Source organism: Hippopotamus amphibius, chromosome 4 (genome assembly GCF_030028045.1).
Source record: "Hippopotamus amphibius kiboko isolate mHipAmp2 chromosome 4, mHipAmp2.hap2, whole genome shotgun sequence".
Lineage (NCBI taxonomy): Eukaryota > Metazoa > Chordata > Mammalia > Artiodactyla > Hippopotamidae > Hippopotamus > Hippopotamus amphibius.
In genome coordinates this window covers 70,125,894-70,153,316 of record NC_080189.1, presented here as the reverse complement: position 1 = coordinate 70,153,316, position 27,423 = coordinate 70,125,894, and the positions used below count along the sequence as shown (strand labels likewise).

Here is a 27,423-nt window from a genome sequence, read left to right as displayed (position 1 = left end):
AAAATCAACTGGATAAACCATATAGGCAAAAAGCAATAAACCTAACTACATAAAAAGTAGAACCCCTAAAATTTATTTAAAAGTCATAAAAAACTTAAGTAAATGCCAAAGAAACAGAAAGCAGAACAAAGAAGCCAAGTAGAGTGAGGGATGAGAGGAAAAGGGGCACAGAGGAAATATTAATAAAAGGAGACTGGGCAACTTTCCAGTGAGCTTGGGTTTCTAACACCACAAGGTGAGCCCCAGCCTTGGGCCCTCCTTTCTAAACACCTTCTAGGCCCTGAGGCCTCCTCCCCTATTTTTTAAAAAAATCCCCCCCCCCTTTTTTTTGCATAGACTGAGTTACAGGCAATCCAGAGGGCCTTGATCGTGACAGACCATAGGTGGGCAGCTCACAAAAGAAGCAATGCCGATGGTCCGAAAACACAAGAATATGTGAATATTTTCCAGTTCACTAGTCACATTTCCAAAAGAGCGAAGAGAACTGTAATTCTATTTTTACCTATCAAATTGGCAAGTATTTTTTAAGATAAAAATATCTAGAAATTAGAGTTTGCATCAAAAGCTGGTAGAATCTCCCCCAAAAGGCAATTTGGCAATATTTATTAAACTCTTTTAAAATGCCCATATACTGCATGTGTCATATTTTACTTCTGGAGGTGTACTCTAAGGAAAAACTAGAGAATACAGACAAAAATATATATACACAAGGAAGTTGACCATGGAATTACTTATTATAGGGATATACTGAAGGGGAAACTAAATATCCAAGAAATTAAATGACAAAGTAAACTTCAAGCACACAAAACACTTAAGATGTTTCTCATTTTCTTTGAAAGATAAATGCTCATTCTTACAATAGCCTACCATACACTTCCCCAGTTACATGCACAATCTTACGTAATAGCATTATTCTATACATGCTATTCTATTATGTGTTTACAGCAGGAGTGTGACATGGGTAATTAACACAACAATCACAGGTCCCACCATCTTTTTCTTTTAAGGGGACATAATATGGTGACTTGTACATCAATAATTTACTTATATCTACAAAACAACAGCTAACACACACACAGCACCTGCTGTATGTCAGGCGTTCTAAATATTACAAGTTTTTACATATACTAACTCCTTTAAGCATCAAAACAACTCCATGAAATAGGGGCTTTCCATCAGTATGCCTGTTTGTAAAGATGAAGAAATAGAAGCACAGAAAGATTAAGGAACTTGCTCAAGGTCACACAGTTAATAAGCAGGGAACTAGGTTTCCAACTCAGACAGTGCATTTATTTGCTCTTGTGTAATAAACTCTAATTTAACCAGCTCATTACTGAAGAACACAAGCTGGTCCAAAAGTTTGCTGTTATACACAATAAACATCCTTGTGTATTCACTGTACGTAGTTATATGATTATCCCCATGAAATAAAGCACTGCATGTAGAATTTATGAGTTAAAGAAAAAAGTTTAAATTTCAATACATATTGCCAATTCAGGTGCATCAAAAATGTCCACAGTCATTGAGCTTTAATAAAAGATGATGAGGAACGAATCAGCATTCCTCAAAAATTATCAAAATAATGTGTGTGGTTTTGCTTACACATACATACAAATGTATTAATAAATATATTAATATAATATAAATAAATGTTATATAGATAAGAAATTAATAACGGTGATTACCTACAGGTTTTAGAAGGCTAGGAACAAAGGGGAGTGGGGGTGGGGTTGGAAGGCAATTTTTCAAGGTATACCTTTACATAAATGTGTGTACATTACACATTAACACATATATTAAACAATGTGAATGTCCTACCTACTCCAAAATTATATCTAAAATTATAATTTATCATACAACTCTAGAAATAGAAGAGACCCAAGAGAAAACCCAGTCTTCTCTCTTCATTTAATTTCACATAATTTAATAATCAAGCATTTCACCCTGTATAAACTTAATGCTACAGCCGTGAGGTCTGCTGATTTCAAGCCACAGCTCCTCCTATCACAATACTAGTTCTGAGTGAAACCATCCATTGATATATGGCTTAAGCGTCATGCTAAGGTAAGATACTATGCCCTCTTGCCCTATAAAACAGGAATCCCTGAGACAAAGAAGGGAAGATACTGAGTCATCTGCACATACCTCTGTAAAACTGAAGAAGAGGCCGATGCCACCCACGAATCTCAAAACCTCTCCTGCATATTTTCCTATTATCGGAGCACAGGGTGAGCACTGGTGGCCGCTGTTTACACAGCTCTGTATCAATGTTAAAAGAAGAACTTTTATTTCAAAGTACATGTATAATGAGCAGATTAAAAAAAAACACCCACATAAAAATTAGTGTCTGGAATATCATACCCAACTTGGGACCATGGTTCTTTAGAAGTGTCCGAAATTCAAAGAGGGATCCCCAGATTCCCACCTGCACTGTTGCCCTGAATAACCAGCCCTTGACAATGGGTGGGATCTGAATACGATGGACTGTCACTCCCATGTTTACACCGCATTACGGTCTGAATAAAATGAAGAGATTCTCATGCTGACTTGGAAGCCATGTTGTGAGATGGCTGCAGGGTTAAGACCTGACCACAGCGTCTAGGAGCTTAGAGACACCAGAAAGAAAATAGGACTTCAGTCCTACAATTCCCAGAAGCTGAATTCGGCCCACGATAGCTTGGTAGAAGACCCCAAACCTCAGATGAGATTGCAGCCCTGACTGATGTCTTCATTCTGGTGAGATGCTGAGCAGAGGACCCAGCTAAGCTATACCCAGACTCCTGACTTAGGGAAACTAAGATAATAAATGGGTGTTGCTTTAACCATTAAAATTGTGACAGTGTACTACATAGCAACAGAAAACGAATAATCCCACAAAAGAGGCCACAATGAGGGGATATCCACTTCAGGGCTCATCGACAGGGTAATAGGAGTTTCAACAAAATATAAACACATATAAACTTCCCAGGAGAGCCAAGCTCCAAGTCCATCCCCATACAGGATTGGGTTGGACCTGGGAGGTCAGGGGTCTGGCCTGGGACAACAGATGGCTCTAACTGGTCCCTCACTAGCTCAGCTTCCAGGCAGAAAGGGCATGAAGTTGTGATGGAGAAAAAAGGAGAGAGGAAAGAGGGTGGTTCCACGTGTCCTCCACCCTGAGGATGTTTAGCTGACTGAGAAGCCCATTTTAGTACAGACCACTCTCCTCCTACCACCCTGATAGGCTTCCAAACCAAGATTATTTACTTGCTGATCTGCTGTTATTTCTCTTTCACAACCTGTTTTAGGAGGAGTTGACTGGGAAGGAATTAGGGGCAAAGAACCAAAAGCATCTGTGTCTCACTGGACCCTGGAATATTCAGTACCCTCAGGAGTGGATATTTGAGAACAGACAATTGATACAACAGTGTACACAAAATGTAACGCTGGTATATAAAAAGCATTTAAAAAGTACAATTCAGCATCAGAAAGTCCATTTCTTTCCTGTTAACCATTATTCATCTGTACGCAATATGTCTCCAAAACATATTTTATACTTTGTACTTACAGCCAGACAGGTGTCATTTGAGTTAAAACTTCGGAACCCACAGCAGTTTAAATTTCTCTGGATGTCATCTCGAGCACTTGCTGTATTGTTCCAACCAACTTCCAGAAGCTGACCCTAGAAAAAGCATTTAAACATACATTAAAATATGTCATCCTGGGACTTCCCTGATGGTCCAGTGGTTAAGACTTTGCCTTCCAATGTAGGGGGTGCGGGTTCAATCCCTAGTCGGGGAGCTAAGATCCCACATGCCTCTCGACCAAAAAGTCAAAACATAAAGCAGAAGCAATACTGTAACAAATTCAATAAAGACTTCAAAAATGGCCCACAATCAAAAAAACTTAAAAAAAAAAAAGTGTCACCCCCACATAAAATGTATAAAGCTGGAGCCTGCAGCTCTTAATACTGTGTCCTTAAAATAATTCTCTTTATAAGACTATCAAAACTTTTCAAAAGGTTATACCTCAATTTGCAACAAAAAGAAGGCACGATTTCTGTCCCAAGAATAAATAAAAAGTCTTCATGTTCACATGTGATTTAAAAGAAGCACTTAGTTCAAAGGCCTCGTTCTCAGACTGTAGCAAGACAAATTTTCCATTGCCCCAAAACAGAGACCCATAATCTTCAAACAAATTAAAGTATGAAAAGAATGATTGCCAGAATGAAACCACAAACATTCTGGAGCAAACGTTTCATTGCATAATGATAGGGAAAGACTGTGTGACCATCCATTAGGAGGAGCACTTTTTACCCAGTGACGTCAAAATCCTACCTCAAGGATACAGAAAAATAGCAACACCTGGTGTTTTAAGGCTCTAATCAGCCCCACTAAAGCAATCAGGAACAAAAGACTTCAGCTATGTAGAGTGAGATGGCATTCTGAACAGGAAGAAATTATTTTATATTCCAATCATCCCTCCGCCTTTTTTCCTACACATGCTATGTGGTACAATAAAGCAGAAAGAAAAAAAATCTTTGCTTACCTGTTGCTCTCGGTTCAAGGCTAAGCAAGCACATGATACAGAAAACTGGACAATAAATACAAGTAAGAGAATAATCATGTACTGAGAATCAAAGTTAAGGATATTTCTGGAAATTCTTAAAATAACAAAGCAGAGGTACTGACAACATCGCAATGCCCTAGAAGGAAATCACCCAGAAAATAGAACAAATGGCACAAAGTTCAGAAAGAAAACATGTAATTTTTATTTTGATAATACACTGTAGATATAATTATATAGAAAAATACTAAACAATAATTATTTAAATGCTGATTACAGAGAACAGACTTGCAGTTGCCAGTGGGGAAGAGGGGTGGGGATGGATGGATTGGAAGTTTGGGATTAGCAGATGCAAACTGTTATATATAGGATGGATAAACAAGGTCCTACTGTAGAGCACAGAGAACTATATTCAATATCCTGTGATAAAACATAGTGGAAAAGAATATGAAAAGAATATATATGTATAATTGAGTTACTTTCGTGGATAGCAGATATTAAACACAACATTGTAAATCAACTATACTTCAATAAAATTATTAAAAATAAATAAAAGCTGATCTATTATAATTTCATTTAAGTTAAAATAAAAATCTTACACAGATAAAACAGGAAATAAGTATAGATAAATGTAGGTAAGGTTTCTTAATATCAAGTCTTAAAAAAAAATCATTGTGAAGTTCTCAACCAAACATTAATGACTTGGAAAGGACCTAGAGGTCACTGAATCAGTTAAATGTAACTCTGAATTTGCAACATATAAATAGGATGATACTGAACTTGCAGAATACATTCTTCATGATGTGAAAAGGGCAGAGAATATGTAAACATACAATAACTTAACCCTAAGAAATGTTCCTAATTTTGGTTGGACAAATACAGATAATGTTTGCCAGGAGCTGCTGTCTGGCATTTATTCCTAATGGTAATTTTAAATTAGTTGTAGTTATCAAAAGAGTAATCAATAAGATAAGAACAAACCCAACGGGGGTATAAATCCCACTTGTAAAAAAAAGGATACGAAAAAAAGCAACACCTGATGGTGTTTCACGGCTCCGATCAGCCCCACCAGTGCAATCAGGAACAAGAAGATGCCCACTGCAATGACCACGCCGACCACACGGAGACTGGAAATCAGCCCAAAGCCAATGCCCCAGGCAGCAATTCCAATCAGCAGCAGACTAACCAACTGCAAAAACCACCACAAAGGGCAGTGATGGGGGAGAGGGAAGGGCAGGGAGAAGAAAGAGAGGAAAAGTGTCAATTTATATATTAATATCATGAACATGTTTCAGGCACCTACTTAGTATTCTTACAAATGACTGCCAACACGCAATACTAGAATCCACACATGATCTCATTAGATAGTATTGTTTTAACAAGTTGTAGTCATCCTCGGCCATGCTTTTAAAAAACAATAATCTATAAAATTATTATGGAGCCTCAGAGGCCATCTGGTTTACTAAGCCTGAATGATTTCTATTTAAGCTTTTGAAATAATAGCATATGTAAAACTTCTAGACACCAACACATCTCAGTCCAACCTACTGGTTTCTTCACGTGGAAATCACATATCTTTCCTTCAAAGCCCAGAGCTGTAACCTTCTCTGTGGTGCCTTCCTAGTCCCCAACAAACTAAATTCATCTCTCCATTCTCTAGGCAATCTCTGTTCTTCAAATATGGTTCTATTGTTCCTTTCATCACATTCACATTCTGTTCCCAGGCCTGTCTCTCCTAGGAGTCTCTGAGCAACTTAGAGACCCTATCTTTTCACCTCTCTTTATCCCCAGAACCTGTCACAGAACCTGGCCCTTGGAACTGCCAAAACAGCTCAAAGAATTGCTGCTGAAATGAACTGCTTTAGGTATCATTATCTATTCTGTTAGGGTTCAAATATAGAGAGAGACTATTAAAACTTTTAGGATGAAAAGAGCATAAGCAATTTTAGCTACTTTGAGTAAACATGGCATTCTGAACAAGAAGAAATTATTTTACATCCCAATCATTTAATTTACATTCTTATAAAACAAAATCAAGTGCAAGAGGTAAAACCCATGCCTCAATCAGTCATTACCTGTAAAACTCTAAGTCACAGTTACTTCTTTAACATAACACTTAAACAGCATGCCATATAAAGATTATAATCAACTGACAGAAGACACAACTCAAACAGGTACGTGGGAGGGCAGGGGCTGGGCTGTGGGACAGGAAAGAGACAGTATCTTCAAGTCAATCAAGAGTCAACCATTTCCTGGAGCAAGCTGACAGTTTAATACTTTGTTGGGAGGAATCGAGGTACGTAAAATAAACTTTCTAGCACCACTTCAAGGCCTAATAAACTTTGTTTTGAGATACAAAATAAATCATCACTCACTCAAATGGTTCTTTTCTCAATTGTGTGATTTTTTACACGTGTGGTCATTGTTTATCAGACACAATTTTTAAATGTCTTGGTATGTAAACCTTCTTACATGTGCAGACATACAAGTAAAATGGCTAAGTAAAGCAACTATTTTATCCACTTATTATAAAGCAGCAAAACTAGAGAATGAAAGCAACTACCTGTAGCATGATAGGACCAAGTTATGGGTAATACAGACTTAACGTTCTCCACTGAATACACACAGGAAGCTTCTGTTTTCAGAGGGAGAAGTGGAGGAAAAATTTCTCACAAGTGCTGCCACCCAGAAATTAGTCCTCCATCCTTTCCAACGGCGTCTTCTCAGCAGATCCATTTCCTCCTGTCTCATTTTTATCACCTTATTCACGGTCTTCGCACACCTTCAAACAATCCTGGATTGAGAAAAAGTCCTCAGCCCCATCACAAGGGACCTTATTTCTGACTCTGTTGTATCCAAACGTAACACATCTCCTTTCATGAGCTGTGAAAGACAGAAGCCTAAAGGAGGCGTCAAGGAAGGAGAGAGCAACAATGCCTGGAGGGGCCTCAGCTCAGTGAGGGGAGGGCAGTGCTTCGCATCCTCACTGCACTGTGGGACCACACACTGAAGATGGGCCTCCTCCACACAGCAGGGCAACCTGCTGTATCAGGCGGGGCTCTCCACCGAAACAGAACCGACAGGATATATACTGCGAGTGAGAGAGAGAGAGGAGATTTATGTCAAGGAACGGGCTGATTTAAGAGCGGGAGCTATCAAGTCCAAACTGTGTAGGACAGGATGACAGGTTGGGAATTCTGGCAGGATCTCAGTGATGCAGTCTTGAGATAGAATTCCATCTCCTTGAGGAAACCTAGTCTTTGTTCTTAAGGCTTTCATATTTCATATCATACATGAGGCCCACAATGACTTAAAGTCAACGGAGTGTAAATGCTCATCACATCTAAAAAGTACCTTCAGAGCAACATCTAGGCTGATGTTGGAAAAAACATCTTGGCATCACAGCCCAGCCAAGCTGACACATAAAATCAACCAACACTTACCAGCTTCAAAGTCCTGGGTGTGATGCCTACTTCCTAATCTAATTAAATCCAGGAGCAGGACATTTACTCTATATTTCTTTGAGTCTAGGGCCAAAAAGATCAGAAACATGAATAGTATGATACATAAAATTCTTCTAGCCCATAGTTTTAAAGAATCCTTTTGGGAATCATACCAAATCTTTACCAATATTAATGAAATTCTTACCTCGAGTTAAATATTCATCAACAAATGGTTGGTGCCCACTATACACCAGAAGCCAGAGACATGATACCCCTACAAAAACAAAGGTTGGCAAGCTTTCTCTGTAAAGGGCCAGATAATTACCATATGGCTTTGTGGAAAACACAGACTCTGCCATAACTACTCAATTGTGACACAAAAACAGCAATAAATGAGTGAGCAGGGCTGTGTTCCAACGACACTTCATTTACAGGTACTGAAATTTATATTCATATAATTTCCATGTGGGGACTCCCCTGGTGGCTCGGTGGTTAAGAATCCACCTGTCAAGACAGGGGAGAAGGGTTCACTCCCTGCCCCAGGAAGATCCCACATGCTGCAGGGCAACTAAGGCTATGCGCCACAACTACTGAGTCTGTGCTCTAGAGCCCACGAGCCACAACTACTAAGCCCACATGCCACAACTATTGAAACCCACACGCCTAGAGCCTGTGCTCTGCAATAAGAGAAGCCACCGTAATGAGAAGCCCACGCACCACAACGAAGAAGAGCCCCTGCTCCTTGCAACCAGAGAAAAAGCCTGTGCACAGCAACAGACCCAACACAGCCAATAAATGAATAAAATATTTTTTTCATGTGGAATAAAATATTCTTACTTTGATTTTTTTCAACCATTTAAAAATGTAAAACCACTCTTAGTTGGCAGGTTATACAATAATGGGCAATGGAATGGATGTGGCCCATGGGCACAGCTTGCTGACTTTCATTCTTGAATCCAATATAGGAGAGAATGAAATATTACAATGGGAAGAATCATTGCTATGTCACAGATTTTTACAAAGTGGGTCAGAGTAGAGGACAATAATCAAAAATATTCAGATAAACGGAATAAATCAGAGACTGCAGAGACTTTGCCGAGTCTGTAAAGTTTGCAGACTGGAACAGAGCAAATAGTAGGCTGAATATTGCCGTATATAGCAAAAGAATGAATGCTGTATCATATGGCAAAAGACATGACTAAATTAAGGGTCTAAAAAGGACACGCTCATCCTGGATTATCAGGTGGCCCCTAAGTGTCATCAAAAGCATCCTTATAAGAGAGAGGTAGAGGGAGATTAGAGAGACACAGAGAGGAGATGGCAATATAAAGACAGAGGCAGAGTGTGATGTGACCACAAGCCAAGGAATGCTAGCAGCCACCAGAAGACAGAAGAGGCAAAAGGGCAAGGAACAGACTCTCCCCTGGGGCCTTCAGAAGGAGTGCAATCCTGTCAACATTGATTTTGAACTTTTGGCCTCCTGAACTGTTAGATTTCTGTTGTTTATAAGCCACCGTGTTTGTGGTAATTTGTCACAGGAGCCCATGCAGCACACACAAAACCATTCACACATTTGGAGATGAACAAGTCAGGAACATGTTACAGAAAGCTGCCTGATAGTTTACCACCGATGTAACCCCTACCATATAGCTGTAGTGAATTATTCAGGTATCCCTGTCAGTACCCTCCCAGCAAACCAAATCCTTTATCTACAATAGCAGCATTCAGCAAAAGGAGAAAACTGTTCTCTGCTTTCTCAGCTACCCAACTTACAGGCTCATTAATAATGAGAATCTTTCCCCTTTGAAAAGTAATGTTTACTACTAAAAGGTGGGAGGTGGGGCACTTTACCATTTCTATAAGAAGTTCTAGCTCCTAGACTAGGCATTATGCTGTTATTGAAAACATTATCTAGACCATTCACAAGTATCTCTGCTCTGATTTTTTTTTTCTAGGTAGGGGAAGCAAAAGGCTACACCCTTCTATGTACCTCTCTGTCAAGAGTATTCCTCATTAAGTTCTCTCTGCTGTGTCTCTAATATGGTTTTAGTCTATCCCCATCACTGATACTAGGCACCTCTCCTTCAAAAACATGTGAGAGGGTGTATCAGCTTCCTACTGTTGCTTTAATAAATTAGCACAAGTTTAGTGGCTTAAAACACCACAAATGTATTCTCTTATAATTCTGCAGGTCAGAAGTCCAACATGGGTCTTACTAAGCTAAAATAACACTGTCAGTAAGACTTTATTCCTTCTGGAAGCACTAGGGGAGAATCCATTTCTCTGTCTTTTCCAGCTTCTAGACGCCACTTGCACTCCTCGGCCTGTATATCTGCTTCCTCCATCTTCAAAGCCAGCTATGTTGTATCTTCAAATTTCTCAGACTGCAACCTGCTTCTCTAAGCACATCGCTTTCTCTGAGTATAAGCCACCCACATCCCTCTTATACAGACCTTTGTGATTATATAGGGCTCCCCCAGGTAATACACAACAATCGCTCCATCTCAAGGTGCTTAATTTAATCACATCTTCAGAGCCCCTACTGCTATACAAGGTTCGCATAGTCACAGGTTCTAAGGATCAGGATGTGCACCTTTGTGGGGAGAGAAGTATTACTCATTCTACCAGAGAAGGTTTTGGGAACCTGGGCAACTGAGTTACCTACGTAACTGAATCCTTCCTGCTACACATACTTTGAAATATTGAAAATGACTTAACATTTTATTTAAATATGCACTCTAGCTATGTGCAGAGAAACTACAGGAAATCCCCATAAGCGAGAAAGGAAAGGAGAACTGAAAGTCAGAAGAGCAAGCATACAGCTGGCACTGTGGGGCCACGAGAGGGTGCCGAGGAATCACCAGTCCCTAAAGGGGAAGGACGTTGGTTTTAAACCAGGCAGAAGTGGGAAGTGGAACTAAGACCTTTGCATGTCTAGACCTCCCGAAAGCTGTACTTAAAGTGTAAAAGGTCACAGAAAGGTCCCTGTACAAAGTCAACAGCATGCTGATGCACCTCCAAATCTTTTCATGTATTTCTTTAATGCAATTGTAACAGGTCCCCAAAATATAAGGTACATATAAATAAATCTAACAGAAGTATTACAAGACATCCATGGAGACAATTGTGAAATGAATGGAAGAACATGAAAAAGACCTAAACTCAATGAAGAGATTTATCATGCTCATGGTGGGAACCTCATTATAATAAGGCATCAATTCATCTCCAATTCAGCCTACAAATTTCATGTATTTCTAGTCAAAGTCTCACTGGGTTTTGGGTAAAGATTTATACAATGATCCATTAAGTTACATGGAAGAATAAACATCATCGAAGAGCCAGGAATATTTTTAAGAAGATTAAGGAGAAAGGCCCTGTCTGCTGTACTTTTTCTCAGCCCAGCTACACTGTCACTAGCACTGTGGATACGAAGCGCTCCTAGTGGCACTATGGAGAACAGTACGGACGTTCCTTAAAAAACTAAAAACAGAACTATAATATGATGCAGCAATCTCACTACTGGGCATATACCCTGAGAAAACCATAATTCAAAAAGACACATGCACCCCAATGTTCACTGTAGCATTAGTTACAACAGCCAGGACATGGAAGCAACCTAAATGTCCATCAACAGATGAATGGATAAAGAAGATGTGGTACATACATACAATGGAATATTACTCAGCCATAAAAAGGAACAAAACTTAGTTATTTGTTGGGATGGATGGACCTAGAATCTGTCATACAGAGTGAAGTCAGTCAGAAAAGAGAAAAACAAATACCATATGCTAACGCATATATATAGAATCTTAAAAAAACGGTACTGATGAACTAGTGGCAGTGCAGGAATAAAGAAGCAGATGTAGAGAACTGACTAGAGGACACAGGGTGGGGGAGGGGAAGCTGGGACAAAGTGAGGGAGTAGCATCGATATATATATATATACACTACCAAATGTAAAATGGATGGCTAGTGGGAGGCCGCTGCATAGCACAGGGAGATCAATTAGATGCTTGGTGATGACCTAGAGGTGTGGGATAGAGAGGGTGAGAGGGAGGGGATATGGGGATATATGTATACGTATAGCTGATTCACTTTGTTGTACAGCAGAAACTAATACAACATTGCAAAGCAATTATACGTCAATAAAGATGTGAAAAAAAGAAAGAAATGCTCCTGGTAGCAAATCAACCTTTGTCAGTGGTTACATTTCACTGTCCCAAATTCTGTCTTTGTTATTGCTTTCACCATACTCTGCAAAACCTGAGCCTGACTCTACAGCTTTTTGATTTTTTTTTTATTTTAGTAAAGTTAAATATATTAACAAAACTAAAAGAACTAAAGAAGTTAAAAATAATTCAACCAAATATCAGAATTTATTATAATGGTTTGGTAATTAAAATCAAGTAACCAAACAAATCAACAGTGCAGGCTTGAGGAGATATGTAATTCTAAATCAGTAGGGAAAGAGCAGTCTTTAATTAATAGCTTTTTCACAATTACCTTCCCATTTTGAAAAATAACAGTAGTAATCCCTACCTCACCCCACAGATTTAAAGCCTAAATATAAAAAAGCAAAACTTAAACTTTTGGGGGAAAAAATATAGAAAAGTGTTTTGCCTTTGTTGTTAAAGAAAAACTCTTAAACAAGACCCCCCCCCCCAGAAGCACATATAATACTAATATGGCATTTACTATGTACAAGAAGTATTCAAAATGTTTTACATTTATTAACTAATTCAGTCTTCTCAACAACCCTAAGAGGTAGGCAGTACTATTGCCTCCATTTTCCAGATGGGGGAAGTTGTGCACAGAGATGTTAAGAAACCAGCCCAAGGTTACACAGGAAGGAAGGGATAGAACTGGGATATGAATCCATATTCTTACCCACCAAACTATACCTCACATTAAAATTTTAAATTCTATATGATAAAAAAATACCACAAGAATACAGGATATGCCTAGGACTAGAAGATATTTCCAGCACACACATATATATTAAAGAGCACCTACAAATCAATTTAAAAGGACAAAAAGCACACTGAAAAGTGGTAAAGGTAATGAGAGGCAGTTCACCAAAGAAGAATCCAAAAGCCCAACCAACAAACAAAAGACGCTAAATCTCATTATTTATCAGGAAAGCAAAAATTAACAATGAGGTACTCACTCACAGAACCTCCTAGTGGATCTCACATTCACTACCTTGGCAAAAATTAAGCCTGATGACACCAGGATGCAGAGAACCTAGAACTCACATTCAAGTGGAAGTGAATTGTTGTAGTCACTTTACAGAACAATTTGGCAGCACCTAAAAAAGTTAAAGCCAACCAGTAATTCTTACTAAACCAGCAATTCTGCTTCTAGATTAAAACCCAAGAAAAATGCCCATGTCCCCAGCCAGACATACAGGTATCAGGATTTTACTGCAGCCTTGTTTGTAACAGTAAAAAATTTAAAACAACCTCAAAACCATGACTAGGGAATTCACAAAATCCAGTGTGACCACACAGTAGAATATAACTGTTAATCTATTTCTATTAAATTTATAAATTCCAAACATAAAAATGAAACAAAATGCATGAATACTTACAAAACAGACCATCTCCATACATTTTCAAACACACAAAAAACCCACTATATATTCTCTGTGGTTGGTTAACACATCAAATTGTCATATATTTATATAAACATACACAGAGATGACATATGTTGATTTTAGGACAGTGAGTACAATACTTTTGGTGGAGGTTGGGCAAGGGAATGCAGAGTGGGCCTTTAGCTATACTATAACTTTCAGCCCCTTAAAAACAGAGAGACATAGCAAAACACTGGCATCTGTGAAATTGGGCTGTTGGGCTCACAAGAGTATACCGTATTATTTTCTGGGCATATGAAACATTTCCTACTTAAAAGTAGCCTGAAAATGCAACAGCCCCTTTCTTACTGAAACACCCATACTAAATTCTTCTGTTTCGCTCTTTCCTCTGTAAATTCGTCCAACTTGCCTCATCCAGCCTTTGTTCCCGCTCTTCTCCAAACACATCAAGATGTTCTCATTTGTCTCTCAAATATTTCACATTAATTTCCATCTGTGCATCTCCAGGTACTGTCCACATTCTCCCCTACAATTTGCTCCCATTTAAGAAAAAGGACTGCTTTCAAATGAAGGTGGTATAGACCTGAAGACAGTAGTCAGTACTTCACTGACTCTGCACTTGTTCATAACAGAAAGCGAAGCTCTAGGTCTGTCACGCTTGGGTAGACACAGGTGTGAATCTCGACACCACCCAATCATCTCCTTCTGGTACCCAACTCCTAAACATATACATTCTCTTTTGTAACGTGGATGAGAACGCAGATTTAACTGCCCAATCAAAAACAAGTTTTGCATTTATTACCACAACAGAGTCCCCAAAATATATTTGGTTTTTTTAATAAAAAAAAAATTGAAAATAAATGTTTTTTTGTGTGACTGCTGTCTCTAACACACTGTAACAAAAATCCCCCAATTACACATAATTAACATTTTAAATTCGAAACAACACCTAAAGGTTTATGATATGCCTCTAATTAGATCTGATTATTAATGTTTCTTTAACTTTTACTAAGAAGAAACCTTTTAAAGATAATAATAAAGCAATTTATTTCCGAGTAGTGGTAACTGTGTCATGGTTGGTTTGTAATTTTGAAGAGAATGGGATCATGTGAAGTCTTCCAAATGAGTGATATAAAAATTAATTCCAATAAAATTCTAACTATATAATTAAAAAGCCTGCTTACCACTAGAACCTGATTGGCAAAGAACTGCAAGAAATTTTTGTTTAATAATAACAACAGTTTCCTTATGAGACCAATTGTATTAGAAAGTAAATTTAGACCTATGACAAACAGTTTCCTTCCTTTGGGAGACAAGAAGGCTGATAAAAACAAATTATGGATCTGTTAACTTGTTGATAGCCATGTTTTTTATGAGCAGGAAGCACCAACCTTTCCTGTTTTCTCTTTAAAACAAAGAAAAGTGAATCATGCAAAAGGAGCTTTTAAAAGAGAGTACAAAAGCTAAAATGAAAAGCCATGCCAAGGCAAGATTATGAAAGTTTACAACTGGCAGTGCTGCCCCAAGCAAATCCTTAAAAAAGGAGCTGGTGGCAAAACTACTCGTGAGCACACAGATTCTCTCTCTCTCTCTTTTTTTAATATTTATCTATTTACTTATTTTTATTTTGGGCTGCATCAGGTCTTCGTTGCTCGGGATCTTTGTCGCAGCCCGCTGGCTTCTCTCTAGTTTTGGACAGAGCACGCAGGCTCTGTAGTTGTGGGATGCGGGCTTCATTTTATAGGTGATAAATCAGAGCAGCAAAATGACATGCCCAATGACAGAGGCAGAACCATGGCAAACTTTCTGTTTGGTGCGTTTTTTTCTCCCTGTAGGACTATATCACAGTGCCTAGCAACACAGTTAAGTAATTTTCAACATTGAGATACAATAGTAAAAATATTATAATGCACAAGAAATTGTAGTTCTTGCTTCATAGCCAGATTGATATGGGTTTGATTAGCGTCTCCTTAACTTACTTCCTATGAGACCTGGTTGCACAGTCATGTATAAATGAACGCTAAGGTCCTCACTCATTTGACTTTGCTATTTGTTAACTACCAAGTCCTTGTTTATTCATTTTGTGCTTATTTTTCTTTACCTGACCTAGAATATTTGTCACTTATGCCGACATTCATACACAAACATACAGCCTGGAGTAGGGGAGGGAGAAATTCTACTCAGGTTGAAGAGTCTTTATCTCTGAGATCACTCTAGCAAATAAAATTGTTTAAAACTAATAACCATGTATTTATGCACTTTTGGTATCAATACATGCAGGAGAAAGAAATACGTTGTGCATGATGTTCTTCATGATCTAGCTTAAGTATGTGTTGAAGCATTAAACCACTAGAGTAAGCCTTTCAAATGATGGAAATGCTAGAACATTCTAGAATTAGGAATAGAAGATTCAGACAAATTCCTGCTCAGAGGACAAATGATCTCTGTAGGGGACATATGGTGTTTTTATAACCCAGCACATACATTTCTTATAAAACTCTTAATCATAGTGTCTCATTGGCCCCTCCTACCCACAGTGATTGGTCCATGGGTTGGGTCCATAAACCAACAGGTTAACTAGTATGTTGCATATACATATACAATACACGAATACTGAAAAAGAAAAAAGGGGTTCCTCTGGTATTGCAAGCCGTAAGGACAATTAAAATTGATTCTGTCAGTGGCCACTTTGTACATGGAAAGTTCTAGCCTCAAAAAGAATCTATACAGAGGCAAGCTGGGCTGAGAAGTGGATAGAAGGAGCAAGAGAGTTCTGACCTTTTCTGAGCCCCTTGATCCAGCCATACCTGACAATCCAACTCTTGCATCTCCCAATTATATATATCCTTTGAAGAATTTGTGCTATCTTGCCAGCACATTCTTTCAAGTTCACTTCTAAACAATTCTGGTTAATACAAGCTCATCTTGCAAGTGTTCATCATAACATTTTTAATACTTGCAAACTTGCAGTGACTCTACCTTCCCCACTGTGACCACCTTCCCCACCTAGACTAACTCTAAATCGTTCACCTTGTCAATGGGCTTTTACAAAATATGAGCACTCGTTTTTAGCCTAAAAGACCTCTCTGAAACTTTTTACTCTAAGGCCCAAACAAGAAGGGGATCAATGAGCCAGAGAAATGTCCTAGGCCATCTCCCTCCTGCAAACACCCTCCCCAGGCTTACCAAATTGAACTCCAGCCTCAATTTTACTGCTGAGCAGGTCAATGGCTGCCTGCAAATTGGGAGCAGAGGTTATGTGGCAGGAGGAAGGGATTACTAAGAAAACTTTGGGGGTTGATATGTTCAAGGTTGTGAATGCTGTGGTGGGTTCACAGGTGTAGATATGTGTCACAACTTTATCAAATGTATATTTTAAATATATGCAGCTGTCACTAATACCTCAATAGAACTGTTCTAACACACACACACACACACACAGCTTTACAAAGAAAAGCATTTTACAGCATCATCCTTCTTCCAGCATGGAACAAATCCTGATGCCTAGAGTTGTAGATGTAACTGGGTGATAAGGAAGAAAGTCACATACCAAGGATGGCAGGGCCGGATAACAGAGGGAGACTGGTACCTTGATAAGATGTTTACATTGTGCACCTGTTCTAGACTACCCACTTCTAGACATCTTGCTACATAAACATAATAAATTTTACTACCTGAAGCAGCAGTAGCTGGGTTTCTATCACCTGCAGCTGAACTCTATTCCTAATATGCTGGTCTTTAATTGAAAGCCAATAAGATCAGGTCATTCCCATGCTGGCTATCTTTTGTTTCTAATCTCAGAAAAAAGTCCAAATCCCAGGCTGACAAATCCAAGGATGTGAAGGGCCTGGATTACCTCTGGAGGTAATTCATTAGCCACTATTCCCCACCTCCAGTCATACTTTGAATTCTTCTAATATGCCATCGACATTTTGAGAGCCATACAGTCAAAGCACATGTTGACCTGATATTCCTAGCATGTGGCTAAATGCCTGGTACAGAAGTGGTACTCAAAATACACTGCTGACCGAAAGAGCTCATGAGCTTGCTTATTATGCTTTAGGGACAGGCCAGTGCTTATTCCCTAACCTAAGCAATATTTGGGGGGAAGAAATCCAGCCTAATGGTGTTCCAGATTACTCTTTCTCTACATAGCCTATAAAAGAGAGTTTCATTCTTTCACCAAATATCACACTGCAGAAAGAACACACAAAGAGAGACTTGAATCATTTCTAGAATAGCTACCTTTTTTGAGCATCCAAATTCTACCAGGGTAAGTGAATTGCTTTGAGGATGAAAGAGGAATGTGGAACCTTTGAAAAAACTGGATGCAATTTTGTAGTTAACTTATTTAAAAATGTACTGTCAGCACTAAAGTAAAAGAGAAGTCGTGATGATAGTGAAGGGTAAGAAACTTAAGACAGTAATCAGATTTAGAAGGGCTATACCACCAAAATGTGATGCAGCATCCACAGATACATAAAAACTAAGGCCCCAGACAACCTTCCCTCTCCATGCTTCAACAGTCATAATGAGGAATTACACTTGACACTGAACCCTCCCTCTGAACTTCTGCCTAATGTGAAAAATTGAAGAACAATTCAGCGACAATCAAGCATGTGTTTCTCTGATGCCAAACATCTGGATGGAAATTTGAACATTCTATAAATAATCTGGATAGTGCCAAATATCCAGACATTTAGTGTTGAAGCCAAGACCTTAAGTTCTTTGTCTCATTTTCATTCCTCAAATGACACAAGGAAGGCTGATGTGCCTTTGTCATGTATTTTTCTTCTCTATGTTCTCCTTGGTGCCAAGCAGATTGCTTGATACTTACAAGGCACAAAATACATAATATACACTATCCTCTGGAAGATATAAAGAGAACCAAAAGTAAGGCATCCTGACTTGCCATTTTCCAGGAATAACCAGTTTGAGGTAGCACTCACAGCTCCCGTCAAAGTTTCAACCCCACCCTACATCTTCCTTCTCCAGAGCAGTTGTGGGAGATAAGAAGCGGAGTTATGGGCAAAACAGCCCCGTGCCGATTCCTTCATTCAATCAACTAAATGCCAACCATATGGCAAGGCTGCGCTGGGCATTCAGGAAAGCATGAGTGATTGGGACATGGTCTTTACTGTTGAGGGACATAACAGTCTATCATACGACAAAATAAGAGGGTAAGTGCTTTTTTCAGTGACTTCACTTATCAACTTAAGAACCACATCTTAGTCCTCATCTTACTTAGCAGCATTTGACACAGATGTTTAACTCTGCCTCCTTAAAATGATGTGCATTTGGCTTCTAAGACACCCACCTCTACCAGGTTTTCCTCCTACCTGGTCAGCCATTCCTTCTCAGGCTCCCTGGCTGCTTCCTCCTTGTCTCCCAAAACTGTTATTGTAAGAGTGTCCTTGGTTCAAAGGGACAGATCACAGCCCTTCTCTACCTATCCTAACTGGTTAATTTCATCCTGTAGCAATTCTAAACACCACTCTCTACCTTGATGGCTCCCTGAATTTCAACCGCTGGCTACTCCTCTCCCCTGAATTCCACTGTTATTAGTCTACCTGCTATCTGACATCTCCACTTGGGTATCTGATAGGCATCACATCAAATACTGAACCCCTTATTTTCCTTCCAACGCCTGTTCCACCCACAGTCTCCCCATTCCTGTTAATAGCAGATTCACCCAGCCAGTTGTTTAGGCCACAAATCACAAGTAATCTGTGACTGGTCTCTCTCACACCCCATGCTCATCCAGAATCTGACTATTTCTCTTACTTCCATTGCTATCATGTTGGTCCAAAACTCCATCATCTGCAATAGCCTTACATGTGATCTCACTGCTTCTACTTCTGTCATCTATAATCTATTCTCAATTCAGAAGCCAGACAAACTTTTAAATGAAAATCAGGCCCACAGCCACAATGGCTCCCCATTTCCCTTGGTATAAAAGCTCAAGTCCTTCAATCTGGGTCCCAGAAATTCTGACTCATTTCCAACCACTCCACCCGCCATGTGCTCACTCTGTCCCAGCCATCGGACTCCTCTCTGTCCCTTGCATAAATCAGAAATACCCCTCCAGGATCTTTTCAAAGTCCGTTCCATCCACCAACTTTTTCCAGATGTCTGTCCTTCATCTCCTTCAAGTTTTTGTTCCCCTGCTGTCTTCCCGAGAAGGCTAATCCTGACCACCATATATAAAAATACGCCCTTATCCTCCCCTACCCACCCCACTGCCCCACGAGCTTCAGCCTTCTTTTTTCTCCGTAACACTTTTTACCTTCTAACATGATGTATAACTTATTTACTTATCATCTACCTCCCCCCCCCCCCCCCACCAAATGTAAGATCCATGAACGAAGGACCTTTTGGCTTGTTTTGCTCACTGCTGCTGATGCTCAATTAATATTATTGGAATGAATAAAAGAAAAATTATTTGGATTCATCTTATAATACATTTATATTAGACTAATAATAATACATTAGGCTAATAACATGAAGAACGCTAGCCAACTACGATTATAGCACAATTTTATAGGAAGTTGATTTGTTCTCAGGAAAGGTTACAAGAGAACTTCAGATGTATAGGAGAGGTTGGCCAACAATGGGAAAACAAAAAAGAGTATTTCCAGAAACCTATTAGATTCTACAGTAGACAGATAAAAGCAATTCCGATTTATTGTTTTTAACCCAAGGCTAATTTTCATGTCTTAAAATATTTGGCTGCTTTCTAGATTTAATTTTGATCAAATTATCATGTTTATGCAAGTTTTCATTAGGTATGTTTTACCTTCGGTGGAAAGGGAGCAGGCAATTCTGCAAATTCAATTCAGGAAGTATTTAGGGAGTATAAGCTCTGTGTTTAAAAAAAAAAAAAAATTGCTACAAACCAAAGGATGCAACAAAGAGAAAGCTATGTACTCCGCCAATAAAAGGTGGATGGTCTAGCTGGGGGAAAAAAGCAAACACAAAGCTATCTACACCATGGAGCACTGGTATGGTTAATGGTATGGTTAAACACACAGTAAAATAAAATCTTACAACACTGACTCGCAGCCCTCCTGTAACTTAGAATTAGCTAGGAAGCTTTTAAAAAGGGTTTTTTTAAACCAAAAACTCACATGCCTCCTCCCTCTCTCTGAATCCTGATTGCATTAGTCTGGGGTGGCACTCAAGTAGTAAGATTCCCAAGTGAAAATTTAAGGAAACAATTCCTTCTGAGTTAAGAAACAGGAGGCTTTATTTGAGCAGCTTTACAAAGACAGAGCAAGGTATTATAGGTCAAGAGCAAAGGAGGCAACAAAGACAGGCAACAAAGGGCAAAGTGTCTGAGGAACTCTCTGTGGCTGAAACATATGAAGAGGCACATGGGAGCAGCAGATGGTGAAAGATCTGGAACAGCATGCGAAGGAATCTGGGTTTATTCTTTAAGAGATTGCATCCACTATTACAAGTGGGTCTGGATTATTCATTTCAGTGATAAGAAAATATGGAGGATCGATTCAGGTGAAATGTGATGAGAAAGAAGACAAACTAAACCCAGCCTGTCTTCACCAGTAGTTCAAATGTGTTTGAGGCGATGATGCCCCGCTTTTAAACAACCTAAAATTGTACGCAAATGAAACCACTGAGATGTTCAAATCTCACTTTTCAAATGTAAGCTGAAATTACTCCCCAAATAAATTTTCTTTCTTTGTAAAAGCCTTTTAGTTATGTTGTTAAGCTTTGTGAAAGAAAATAACCTCAAGTGAGAAATGACATAAATGGCACATTTTGGTTACTCTGTTTTAAAATCAAAAATTGGGAAATTTCACATATTTGGCACAAAGGCCAACTATAAATACCAGCTCAACAGCTGGTCATGTGAAAACTCCAGGTCCTGTAAACAGTGAATCATTTTTAAATTCAAAATCCAAGTAAATATTCAGCAACCACTGAAATATTTTAAATTCATTCAGTAGTTTGAACAAGGGCCTAGAGACAACATAAATCTAACCACACATTAAAATATTAAAGAATAATTTGAAAAATGATCAGAATTTTGAAAAATGGCAAATACATTAATTTGAAGGCAATTACAATAAGTAGATTTTTTTTCTTTGGCTGAAGTAGTGTTTTCCATTTATTTTGGGGTAGAGACTGAACAAAATTATACTTTTCCAGCCCTCTAATGACCAAAATAGGACTTAAAAAAATGTACAGGTAAATCATTCCAAATTTATACTCACCACACCTCTGTCATTTTTCTCTTACAACTAAAAGATTAATATTATTATTTTGAGGCTATTAATTCAAGCAGGGCCCCGTAGGGACCAGCCTGTAAGTGTTAGAAAACCCAATAGCTTGAAAACCTTTCCATTGTAACATACAGGTTTGTAAGTCAGAAATTTAAAATAATTCAACTTTTTCCACAAAGCTGTTAACAACTTGCTTTTTTTTCTACAGCGCATTCAAAGCATTTATCCACATTCTCTCCTTTCATCTTAACAACTCCATGAGGGAAGAATGAAAAATACCACCACCAGTTTATAAATGAAAAAACTGAAACTCAGATGGAGACAGTTGCTCAAGGTTAAATTCCAAGCAAGTTGTAAAGGTGGTGTTGAAACAGGTTTTCTTCCTCAATTCACTTCTTTTTCTCTCCATAGACCGTACAGATATATATTTTTTATCTGCTGTGTTTTACCTATTTTAAGACCACCTCAATTTCAGAGACATCTAAAATGCAAATAAACATATGCTTATGAGTGGATGTAAATCGGTATAATTTTTGACTGCATTGAGATTTTTTTCCCCAAAGCAACTCAAGGTATAGAAAAAATATTGAAAAAAAAAAAAAAAAAAAACTTAGAAAGATTTTAGAAAAATAAACATAGAATAGGAAACAAAACTGAAACTTCTGAAATGACCCTTCTCATTTAAAGATCACAAGTTGGGAGGGAGGGAATACGGGGACATGTGTATAAAAACAGATGACTGAACTTGGTGTACCCCCCAAAAAATAATAAATAAATTAAAAAAAATAAAAAAATAGATCACAAGTTATTTTCTGTTCCTTACATTTTTAATTAAAACTGTGCATACACACACACACACATAAACAGCAGTTCAATTCCTTGAAGTCTTTTCTTCTCTGCTTAAGCATGAGGAGTAAATCTTCAAAATGTTACATATTTTAATATAACACATTTCATACTTCCTAAAATTCCCCGCAAATCACCAGGAATAATTTTTTAAGTTATTTTTCACTTTCTGTCAAAATATTTTCAATCAAAATTATTTTAAAATAAACTATTAAAAATAAAATAGACCATTTTCCCACAGCAGTTTTCACTTGTACTTATATCCTGATCAGTATCAAAAAGACCTGCGCTATTTCCATCCTTACCCAATTCAATCATACCTTCTTCTCCAACCCACAAAGACCTCCCCTAGTCCTAAATTTTGTGGCATCTAAAGTCAGTCCTTCCCTTATATAGCATTAATTTTTCCACTCCATAAATCCCAACTAAATCCTGTCTTGACAGAGTATTTGCCTTTGTATGTGTTTATTATTCCCACAGTTCTCAGCAGAACACACACAGCAGGCAAATGTATACTGACTGAAGAAAGCCCTTGAGAGCATATATAGAGAAGATGGTGAATGAAAAAGAGGCTTCTTCACAAGGCATGTTGATTTCAAAGTCCAGTTTGGTTCACTGCTGTATTCCCAGACCGAGAACAGTGCCTTACACACAGTAGACACCCAATAAGTATTTGTTGAGTGAAGAAACATTCAGTTTCTTTAAATGTAGGATGTTCTAGAGCAAGTCACTTTCTTTCCTATAACACCGTGAAGGTGCATGAAGAAACCATAGCATCTCCCTTTCCTCCCATTTCTATAAACTGTTGATGTTCACTACACTAACCTAAAGTTGTTTAGTACTAGGGATTCTACTAATTAAAACAACCAAACCATAAACAACAACAAAAATCAGCCACACCTTTGGCTAGTGATCAAAAATCCATGACAAGTTTGGGGGATGTTCCATCCAACCTACATTAACTACATGCTTTCTGGACTGGTCACGAATTCTGCTCTAATCTCAAGGTCATCAGCAGGCCACGTGAGCATGTGGAGAGTTAGGCTGTCCTAAGTTCCTCAAGAAAATGCTTCAAGGCAAGCGTGATGACTCTCAAAGCAGGCCATGCATGGCCTTTACATCTGTCACTCCCATATTCAATCCTGGCTTTACTAACACTTTTAGAATGACCTCAGACCCAATCCTACAACTTTGAGCTTATTTCAGAGGCAGTGACGCAGGTGGGATTGGAACCTATGAAGGGTCCTCCTATTCATGCCTTAAAAAGAAATGTCTCCCAAGTCTTCAGCCTTAACCCTGCCCTAAACCACTTCACATTTCCCATCTTAAAATGTTGAGGTGAGGGATTTCCCTGATGGCACAGTGGTTAAGAATCCACCTGCCAACACAGGGGATGTCGGTTCGATCCTTGGTCTGGGAAGATCCCACATGCCGCAGAGCAACTAAGCCCGTGAGCCACAACTACTGAAGCCTGTGCACCTAGAGCCCATGCTCCGCAATGAGAAGCCACTGCAATGAGAAGCTTGCGCACCGCAATGAAGAGTAGCCCCCGCTCACAGCAACTAGAGAAAGCCCGCACACAGCAATGAAGACCCAACACAGCAATAAATAAATATTTACTAAAAAATAAAATGTTAATGTGTGACTAGGGAAGATACAAAATCTAAATAATAGCAGTGGCACATTTTCAGCATCTATTTAAGATCTGGTTCAACATTTAACTTTTCATTCATTTCCAATTTAAACTGCCAAACTCATCTAAACTTGTTCACAATAAGCAGTAGACACTAATTCATTTTAAGAAATATCCTTTTTCTAAAAAGCCTTAGACTTAAAAGAGCCAACCATCTGTACAGTTTTGTGAACTTCCAATTAATTGCTTTACCGCATAGCTATTAAAATCAATAGAATACACTTTGAAGGTCAATAATTTAGAATAGATATGTCATATAATATGCTGCTTCAGAATTACCTTTCTCCTTGCTTTCTTGATACACAGTAGCTACAACTAGAAATGACACATCTTGAAAGCAACAGAACTGTTTTTTAAAATAACCTGCGTTAAAAAAAAACCAACATATATATATGTGGCACATTAATCTATATGGAGCCCCCCAATCAAGTAAGTTCGCAAAGTGGACATTCTACTGTGTGTAAGCAGATACCATAAGGTTAAATGTTTGGCGAACAGGTGACTAAATGATGAGGGGAAAGGGGCATGAGTCAGAGCATAAAATGGGCAATGTGATGTTCCAAGCAGGCCATTCATGCTAACAAAAAAAAATACCTGGAGAACTGGTCAGCATTTACTTAATAAACAATCAATGTGATAGGCATGCTTCAGGTGAGACAAAGGTGGATTCTGATCTGAAACTTGACATGGATCTCCAATTACAAGGAGCTGAATCACCAGGTGGTCCAGAATTTTTCCCAAGTCTATCATTAGCGACATGTTGATTAGATTACTACTAACTAGCCAGAAAAACATGCTTTATACCAGTTTATATCTTGTTTTCAAAGCTTTGCAATCATGTTCACATACAAAAGAACAGCAATGGTAAATGACCCAGCCTCTCTGTCCTATTGGTTACCACAAGGCAGCCTCCCCACTCCAAGGATGTAACCTAAGCTTGCACAGATGGCCTAGCTCTCTGCTAATGCAGAGGAGCTGGGTTTGTTTTCAGGGTGGGTGCTGCAAAACGCCAGGTGTATTTATAGAAAGGAGCAAGACTACGATGGAGGGATGATGACAGAAGAAGTTTCTTCTACCTGGTAAAAAAAGCCTGTGTAAAGATCTGGATCCCACAGCCCGGGTTCCACTCCTGACTCGCCAGCTACCAACTATGTAAACTTATTAAAGCCTTTTTTTGGTCTATTATCTTATGTATAAAATTTAGACAATGTCCCTTGCCTCGGATGATTGTCAGAAAAAGGAACGAAATGGTGTATGTAAAATCTGGGACGTGGTAGGCAATTGAGAAATGGCAATCTACTCTCCCATCCTCCCATTCACCCAGAATTGCCCCTCAAAAATTACAAACATAGACTTCAGGGTTAAAACTAAAAAGCCCAAGCTGGTTGGCAGGGAAAGAAACAGCTTGGGTGGAGGCTCGCTTATTTACTGGAGGATTTCGCTTAAAATGGATTTAGAATACTGCTAAGTGGGGAGATACATGGAAAAAGCACCAGGTATAAGCAAAACTCCCCCCTCAACCCCGCTCCCCCTCAAAAGACATTCCTTTATGTAAGCACGAAACAAACTTCGAAAGCTGCGGATATCCTGTGTACCTACTCAGTGGCCTCAATTAAAATCACCGGCAACGTAGAACAAAACACGACACACCATCCATATGCCGCCTTGTCAGTTTCATATCACGCTATTTTTTGCAAAACTGTCCTCAAATCCGAGGCGGCTCTCCCGCCTCCAAATACGCCCCAGATGGCTTTGGGAGCTAAGAGCTAGTTGCAGAAGGGATAAGGATGGGAAAGTGGGGAGGTCTGGTCAAATGACTGAAAAACAAGGCGGTGGGTGAAGGGGCGGGGTAGAGCAATGGGGCAGAGACGCGGCCAGTGTGAGCCAGAAAGACGGCGGCTTCACAATGAAAGGAAGAGACTGCGACAGTTCCCGGCTCCTGGTCCCCGGCGGGGACTGATGGCGAGGCCGGGGGCGAGCAGAGCGTGGGAAGACTGGAAGGGGGTGCGGGATGAAGGGAGAGAGCTGTTGGCCAGACAGGGAAGCCACGGAGCATCCGAGCAGGTGCAAAGCCCCTAGGCGAGGAGGAACGGGCCCGGGATACTCACCGTGTAGAGTAGGTTGAGCGCGCACAGGCAATTCTTGGAACACGCGAAGCCCCCGCAAACCATCTTGGAGCCTGTGGTTTCCGGCAACCGCAGGTAAAATCTGGCTCCGGCGGAGCCTCCGGGCAGCCTCTTTGTCCTCGCCTTCGGGGCCTGGCCGAGGCGAGGCAGCAGCGGGACGCGCGGGTGGGGAGCCCGGGGCTTGGGCTGGGGCTGCAGTGCGCGGCGCGCCCGCGGCGGCTCCGACCCACTCTGGAACCTGCGGCCGCAGCAGCTGGAGCCCGAGCCCGAGCCCCGCCCAGGCTCCCCCGCCTCGCCCCGCGCGCTGATTGGCCACCGGCGAGGAACAAAGGTGGAAATATGCAAATAAATGCGCTCAGCTAACCGGGATCCGGGAGGGGAGGGGCGGGGAGAGGAGGGGAGGGGCGGAGCGGCCCCGGGAGAGGGGGAAAGGGCGGAGGCCGTGGGGGAGGGTGGCGGAGGCCGGTGTGTGAGAGCCACCTCGCCGCGGGCTGCTAGGGAGCAGGTGAAGAGGAGAGGGCGGGGCTCCACGGAGATCCACGCTGGCAGCGAGAAAGATGACAGCACCTCGCGGTTCTTGCCCCCCGCGGGTGACGTGGCACCATTTTGAATGAGACGCTTAAATTAAGCACCTGGCCTTGTTTGAAGGAAGGAAGGAAGGAAGGAAGCAATAAATGAGTAAATGTGAGACTTAGAGAATCAAGTGGGGGAAAAATAAAAGGAGGGAAATAAGTGAAAGAATAAAAGGAGAGATGAAATCTCTGCTTTTCTCAGAAAATAGGTAAGGTATATGGCCCATAATTGTGACTCTTGTCTGGTCAGTTGCATCCTACAGGGATTTGCAAAAATGCTAATGAACTTCAGGAATACCTTGCATTTAACCAGTCTTGCATTTCAGTAAGCTGGTTTTTTTTTCCCCCCACAAATAACT

General features: G+C 39.8%; 1 protein-coding gene across 1 annotated transcript in view; it reads right to left on the bottom strand.

The window, feature by feature from the left end:
• TSPAN13 (tetraspanin 13) overlaps nt 1-26,797 on the bottom strand; it is a 32,321-nt gene extending 5,524 nt beyond the window's left edge. The window contains exons 1-5 of the mRNA XM_057733742.1: nt 26,475-26,797; nt 5,567-5,734; nt 4,528-4,608; nt 3,548-3,661; nt 2,146-2,259 (exon numbers count right to left, since the gene is read on the bottom strand). Of these exons, the coding sequence (XP_057589725.1) occupies nt 2,146-2,259; nt 3,548-3,661; nt 4,528-4,608; nt 5,567-5,734; nt 26,475-26,537 (540 nt within the window). The 5' untranslated portion in view covers nt 26,538-26,797. The remainder of the gene's footprint in view (nt 1-2,145; nt 2,260-3,547; nt 3,662-4,527; nt 4,609-5,566; nt 5,735-26,474) is intronic.
• Nucleotides 26,798-27,423: the final 626 nt, after the last annotated feature.